At 36.9% G+C, this 6,828-nt stretch overlaps 2 protein-coding genes across 2 annotated transcripts; one reads left to right on the top strand and one right to left on the bottom strand.

Annotated features, from left to right (window-relative positions):
- Positions 1–657: 657 nt before the first annotated feature.
- LOC133853858 (G2/mitotic-specific cyclin S13-7-like) lies at positions 658–2,726 on the top strand. Its single transcript, XM_062289882.1, has 2 exons — positions 658–1,449; positions 2,361–2,726. Exons 1-2 carry the CDS (start codon positions 658–660, stop codon positions 2,724–2,726), a joined length of 1,158 nt encoding a protein of 385 aa, XP_062145866.1.
- A 426-nt stretch (positions 2,727–3,152) lies between these two features.
- On the bottom strand, positions 3,153–6,571 carry LOC133854752 (common plant regulatory factor 1-like). Its single transcript, XM_062291019.1, has 5 exons — positions 6,398–6,571; positions 5,442–5,512; positions 4,857–5,062; positions 4,260–4,463; positions 3,153–3,657 (listed from the first exon to the last, which is right to left on the bottom strand). The coding sequence occupies exons 2-5, from the start codon at positions 5,488–5,490 to the stop codon at positions 3,436–3,438; spliced, it is 681 nt and encodes a 226-aa protein (XP_062147003.1). The 5' UTR covers positions 5,491–5,512; positions 6,398–6,571; the 3' UTR covers positions 3,153–3,435.
- Between the last annotated feature and the right edge of the window lie 257 nt (positions 6,572–6,828).

The following is a 6,828-nucleotide window of genomic DNA, read 5'->3' as shown; positions in this document are numbered from 1 at the left end:
TAGTTTGGTTTCTTGTTAGAACCTAGATTCCAGTGTTTACTGGATTGTTGTATTGTCTTTGTTTGGTTAATGAAGCTCTAATTTATCCCAAAAAAAAAAAATACTATCCATTTATTCCCTACTTAAATATAGACTCTAATAGATAAATAATAACTAAATAACAAAGATACATAATAACAAAATAACAAAGACACATGACTGCTTGTGAACTTTTTTATTCTCATCTAATACTTAACAGGTTTGAAAACCTTTTATAATGCTAACTTTAGAAGCACATTTTTTTAGCTCAGTGAGTCACTTTCGACCTTATGTTTGGAATCATTCTTTCTTCTATTTAGATTATAAGTGAGAAAAACCCTTCCTTGTAGCCCGTTCTTCTCCTTTTGAGTTGGTTAAAAAAACCTATGAAAACAAATTGTTTTCAAACGAATTCCCCATAAGATGTCCAATATTACCTCTTCAAACTATCCGAAACCCAAACATATAAGAAGTCGTATTATCATATTTGGGCCACGACAAGATCTTTCTGCCGGTCCAGCCCATGATAAAGGCCCATGATGATAAATCTAACACTTGAACGAATTCGGAAAACCCATGCATTACTATAAATACGCCGACCTCTTCTCCTCTCTTCTTTGCTTCCTTGGAAGTCTGTCAATGGGTGATAGCGGCCTCCTGTTAACGCAGAATCAAGAAGAAGAAGAAGAAGAAGAAGAAGATAGCATGTATGGCTTCTATAAGCGCATCGAGAGCCAGACCCGAGTGAGGAAGGGCTACTTGAAAGACAAGCTGAGAGCCATTCTGGTCGACTGGTTGACTGAAGTCCACACTTCGATGTGTTACGCGCAAGCGACTCTGTTTCTCGCCGTCAACATCGCCGACCGCTTTCTCTCGCTGGAGGTTGTGTTGTGGGCTCAGTTCAAGCTGGTGGGTATGGCGGCGCTGGTCATAGCGTGCAAGTACGAAGAGGAATGGTTCCCTTCTATGACGGAGTTCAACAAAATACCAGAAAGTTACTTCACCTGCTTGTTTCATGGTCTTAGTTACAGTCAAGCGGAAATCAATTCCATGGAAAGCAAGATCCTGAACAAGTTGGGTTGGAAGATTATGGTTCCGACAATCCACACTTTCTTGCTTGAATTTCTTCGGTCTTTTGGGGACGCCGATCGAGTGTTCAAGAATTTGTCGTTCTACTTTGGTGAGCTCGCCATGAATGATTATGATATAAATGTCAGGTACTCTCCGTCTCTTATCGCTGCGTCTGCTGTTTATGCGGCGCAGTGCTGCATTTGCAAAAGACATGGCTGGAACAGAGCTCTTAAAACCGGTTACCCGAAACGACAAGTCGCCTATAGTGCCGGAAGTCTTCTCCGGTTGGCTAAGTTGAAACCCGACAGAAAGGTTTTCCAGAAATACTCGAATTGCAGTACATGGGATGCAGTTGCTCTAGTGCCTTTGAGTAACATCCATCGATAAGAAAGCTTTGTGACTCGAACAACGACAATAAACAGTAATTTAACGTGATGGTTTGAGGGTAGGGATCTTAAATTCGAATTACAATTACATATTTTACGTGTTAAGTATCGTCTATTAAGGGAGAGTTTACGCTCACACGCGAAATAGTGTTAAAATATAAATTAAATTATTAATTTTATTTTTTTTATTAATTTAAGCTTTTAAAATAGGTAATAATCTAACACATAAGTTGTTAATAGTCCATTTTGTTTTGTTTTCTTGTAAATTTGGCTAGCTTGGTTTTGTTTCTTGATAAGTCCTCTTTTATTAGGAATTTACTATGCACAAATTTGTAATCAGTTGACAGAGTTATCATGGAACACGTAGGGGTATAACCCTTGCGAGACCCTTCAATCCTACTCGAACCTTTGCCTTTAAGATTTATCTCGATTCAGCCGCTCTTCCTCCAGATGATCCCACCCTCAGATCCGCCCCTAAAAAAAAAAGAAAAAGTTTTTAGATTTGATTTTAAAAAAAACCGATCTATCAACTTCAAGAAGCTTCACCCTCGGATGCACCGCTCCACTTTGCATTGACGCATGTCTCATATGCGCCCATTAGTAGATCTCAATCTCTAGTGCGTGCCTTACACGCGCCGGCGCGTGAACAGCTCTACGTCGTGCGTGACAGCCTCCTTTCGTCTCATCTACCATTATTGTCGATCTCCTGTGGTGTTCTCCTCCTCCCCGGCCTCCACGTGCCGCACGCTCAAGCCAATCTTCGTTGCTCCGTCTGCCGGTGTACATTGTTGGATTCTCTTTTTGGTTTTTTATTATTATTTATGTCTTTCTATGTTTGTTTTTGCTTTTAGTGGGTTACAGTCTTCTTGTTTTTTGTTGTTTTAGCTCGTTGTGGAGACCTTTGTATCTGGGGTTGGTTACTCATTGACGATAGATTATGTTCTGATTTCTACAGTGCATCTCCATCTTCAACCTCCTCTCGATAATTGTTGTAAGACCTCAAAAGAGGCAGATAGGACCTCCAATGAGATAAGTAGAGCCTCAAAAGAGGTGGAAAAGGATGAAGGAAGGAGGAAGAGGAGAGTAGAGGGGAAGGGGGAGGAGGAGGCCAGGAGCGGCAGCCAGAGACTCGGGACTATGGGGGAGAGTTTTAAGCCTTTGTTTATAGGTAACTTTACTGGCCCCAACATAATTTCGATGGTCAATGACTCAATATTCGTGTCTTGCCAAAAGACTTTTGAGAGTTTTTAGTGGCAAACAAGTTATTCATACTGGTCTAAATACTATCCTTTCATATGTAAAAGGTTAAAATGGTTTTTGTATTAGAATCAACCCTACAATTTGACTTTGATTTTGAACTCAAGACTATATATTCTAATTAAAGAGCCCTTGCCCATCTTCCATATGGTGATATATCTTCAATGGTAGATTTGCTAATTTTTTGTATGGAGATAGATAAGAGATTGACAAAAAAAATAAAAACAAGACATTTCTTTATTCTAAATCGTTGGTCATTAAAACAAAACCTCCAAAAAAATTTGAAGCACCAAAATTAAAAAAAAAATAAAATAAAAAAAAAATAAAAAAAAAATAAAAAAACTGTTTCAATAGTCCAAAAAGGCCTTATAAATGTTGAGAAGGACACAATTCAAATTGCATTTCGCAAGAGACCCAAAGTGAAAAGAAATTAATCTCAAAATAGACAGTAAGGATTGCCAACAATTAAAGGAGTTCGTATAAGAAACCCAACAAAATTCAATCTATCGTATCTAAGAATTTGGCAAAACCACAAAAATCGGCAATAACCGACAAAAGAATACCCTCTCTCCATCCTATTCAGGAAAAACTTTCATTTCCTATTTAAGAAACCTATAATCTAATAACTTAAAAGTACTCGTCAAATTCCTTGTAAACCAATCCATCTTTCGCAAAAACCACAAAATTAAGCATAATGTCCTGATCATCCAGCGGCAACAGCATCAGCCCTACAGCTTGTTTTCAATTGATGATGCTTAGTTCTAGATTCAGATTTCTCGCGGCTTTCACTTTCCGAATGCACATTCCTGCTCACAGAATCAGCATTAAGAATATTCACAGAACTGTTTGATAGGGCCAAAGCAGCTTCAATCTCAGCGCTAACCATCCCTTCTTGCTTCCATACCTGTGTATTTTTCAGCTTCTCCTGCAAAATCAAACTAATGTAAGCTCCAGCTGGAAATGAGTGCAAATACAGCTTTGTTCAAAAGAGGCAATCTGAAAAGTACACCGTCAGCATAACAGGCATAAATTTCCCAAATTATCATTCTTAGACTGGCTTTGGGAGCTTCCCGGCCGGTCACCCAATTCAGCCCAACCCAAAAGCACTTGGAAACAAACCAGTTTGAACAAATTAATTTCCAAAGAAACATCCATGACATAATTTGTAAAGTTCCAAAAGCCATTAAATTTGATTATCTTAAATCTAAAATGACTAAATGCCACTTCACTCTGGCCATGGCTCGGTTAAACTCAGCTAAAATGCCATTCCAATTATACCATATTATCTCTGTCAGCAACCGAAAACCCTGACAGGGTACTATAAATCAAGGCCTTAAGTCCATATATGAAGAAAATGCTCAATTTTGGATGGAATATAACTACAGAGAATGCAAGTATCAAACAATAAATACCGACTACCAAAACTTTAGCAAGTCAGCGCACAAAATAAAAGAAAAAAATAATTCTACTTTTATTAAAAAATGCAAGCACTGGAGAAAAAAATGAACAGATTCTATGAGAAAGTACCGTTAATGCAGCATTTTCAAGCCTCAATTTGTCTGAATACGCTTTCAGATTAACTAATTCAGTTTTAAGGGCTTTATTCTCCACATCCAAGGATCCATATTCGCTCTTCAACTCCTCCAGTTCAGCCTGCTTCTTCAACCTAGATTTCCTAGCGGATTCTCTGTTAGCCTGTTTCCTTCTCTCTCGTATGAGCTGCTTTTCATTCTGAGGAAGTAAATATCCAGAATGAACAGTGAGAATGTACCCGAGCGATTATATGCATTATCTTTAAGTTGTCTTTTCCAATTCAGAAAAAAATAAAAAATAAAAAATAAAAAATAAAAAATAAAATAAAATCAGAGTCAGTAATAGAATAACATTGCAGCAAAAACTGCCCCGCAAGGTCTTAAATTGACTGCGTCAACTAACTCTTGCTCACAAAATTTAGGAAAATCGTTCATCATCCTGTGATTCATAATGCAGACTAGTAACTGTGTCTAATCAAAATTAAAAAAAAAAAAAAAAAAAAAAAAAAAAAAAAAAATTATGCTTCATCTTATTAAGGCACATATTGATAGACATGTATTTTTCAGCCCGAAGGTGAAGATATTTCCGTACCTGAACCAAACCTCTAAAAGTTGACCCTGCCCCAGCAAAGGAACCAACAGACACAACACCCGTTTCTATATTCTTATTTGGGAATTCAATGGACATTCCTACAAGATTAGCAGGGGCAGGAGCACTCTCATGTACTCCGGTAGTTTTTCCATTTGCTTTCCCTTCAATTAAGGGACTGACCTGAGTATGGACTTTCATGTTGTCACCTGTCGCACAGATAATTAAGCAAACAAATAAGTTACCATTAAGTGCTTGCAAGCATTTCCCATTTATATAGGACCAGCAACAGAGCCCAAAATTCAAGTTAACCAAAAAGGATGAAATATAATATCCACCCTTTTCAATCAACATCAGTGGAAAGGGGGCAAGAGAAAAAAGTTGCACATTGCATTTCAAAAGCTCGCCAAAGAGGCATTTATCCCTTTTAAATAAAACTAACCTCTTTAGTAAAGGATACACATACTCTTACCTTCTTTTCTTTTCTTTCAATCTTTCTTTCTTTCTTTTTTTTTTAAAAAAAAAATTATTAGATAAGGATACACATGCTTAAACTTTGAACAAAAGATACCTAAAACTCTTTCTTACCAGTAGATAGCATTCTCTTAGACCCATTTTTCCTCTGAGTTTGGCCCATTATTCCTCTGAGTTTGGCATGCCTATTAAATGAAAATCAAAATTGAATTTCATGCATCGATGTAATCTAGTAATCAACAGAAAGAATATAAAGGAGCAAGAGAGAGAGTAACAAAGAAGCAGATCAAATAAAATGGAATTCTTACTCCAGATTTTCCAGCATTTTCATCTATCAAAACATTTTATTCAGTAAAATGTGCTTTAATAATGTAAGACTTGATAATAGTCTCCACTATTATTGCGTATGAACATGCAGTTGTCCAAAAATCATAACACCATGTATGCGACACAATCACATGAAAACGTCCATTTTAGGCTACTGCTTGGTATTCATATAATTGAAATTTATTTGATCAAATATACGACATTATCTACGATTAATTAGCATTACAAGCAAACTTGTCGATTAAGCACAACAAGGAGGCGTACTTTCAATAAGTTAATCAAAATTAAACCCCATTCATTGCATCAATTTGTAAATCTCAATGGTTCAAATATCCCACAACATATTGCCACGCGATAGATGATGAGATTAACCTTAACACAAGCTTCCATAGCATACATTAAGATACACTACATACTATCCAGTCTACTACGGATCCATTTGAATTTGCGATTTTTAAATGTGCGATTTAAAAACACAATTTTTTAAAAACGCAATCACAAACTATTCGTATTTTGCGATTCTATTTAAAATTAAACTTTTTGTCTACAATTTGATCGAAAAACGCTAATTGATTAATTAATAACTGAGGAATTAACAACATTTTCATTTGAAAATGCACATATACACACAGAAAATTTCCCTCTAATATCATATTGATGAATTTACGAACGAAAAAAGAATAAAATTTGAAATCTAAAGGGAAAAGGATAAACATATTGATGAATTTATAAACCAAACGTACCTCGAAACTTTGAAACCCTTATAGCGCTGAATATTCAAAGATATCTGAAAGGGACTATTTAGAAGAGGCAAGGAAAACCTAACCCTAGCTCTTCGGTTTCTCGCTGTTTTGTAATCGAACTCTCTGGAATTGGAGGGAAAGGAAAAGGGTTTTGTTGAGAGAGAGAGAGAGAGAGAGAGAGAGGGAGAACTGCCACGTCCCGTGGCGCGTTGGGATTGACGGTTTAGAAAAAGCAGGAGGTAGGTGGTGTGACGCTGTGATTGGCCAACGGATGTCGGCGTGGGACCGGTGAGCCGTAGGTGTGTCAACCGTGACGTGTCGCCATTTTGCCTCTTCTTCTTTTTTACCCCCACTTTCTTTTTCTTTTTTTTTTTTGGGTAGAGTGAGTCCTTGGTTATTCAATAAATCGTTTTATCTCAAATCTCAAAAAT

The sequence above is a fragment of the Alnus glutinosa genome, chromosome 13, assembly GCF_958979055.1.
Source record: "Alnus glutinosa chromosome 13, dhAlnGlut1.1, whole genome shotgun sequence".
Lineage (NCBI taxonomy): Eukaryota > Viridiplantae > Streptophyta > Magnoliopsida > Fagales > Betulaceae > Alnus > Alnus glutinosa.
The sequence above is the reverse complement of the archived record's forward strand: the minus strand, read 5'-3'. Positions and strand labels throughout refer to the sequence as shown.

Coding starts and splice junctions, on each gene's coding strand:
- LOC133853858 (XM_062289882.1), top strand. CDS start 658: ATGGGTGATAGCGGCCTCCTGTTAACGCAGAATCAAGAAGAAGAAGAA. Junction 1,450..2,360: donor CATGGGATGCAGTTGCTCTA/GTGCCTTTGAGT, acceptor TTGTTGTTTTAG/CTCGTTGTGGAGACCTTTGT.
- LOC133854752 (XM_062291019.1), bottom strand. CDS start 5,490: ATGGGCCAAACTCAGAGGAAAAATGGGTCTAAGAGAATGCTATCTACT. Junction 4,464..4,856: donor CTTTTAGAGGTTTGGTTCAG/GTACGGAAATAT, acceptor TTACTTCCTCAG/AATGAAAAGCAGCTCATACG. Junction 3,658..4,259: donor TTGAAAATGCTGCATTAACG/GTACTTTCTCAT, acceptor TTGATTTTGCAG/GAGAAGCTGAAAAATACACA.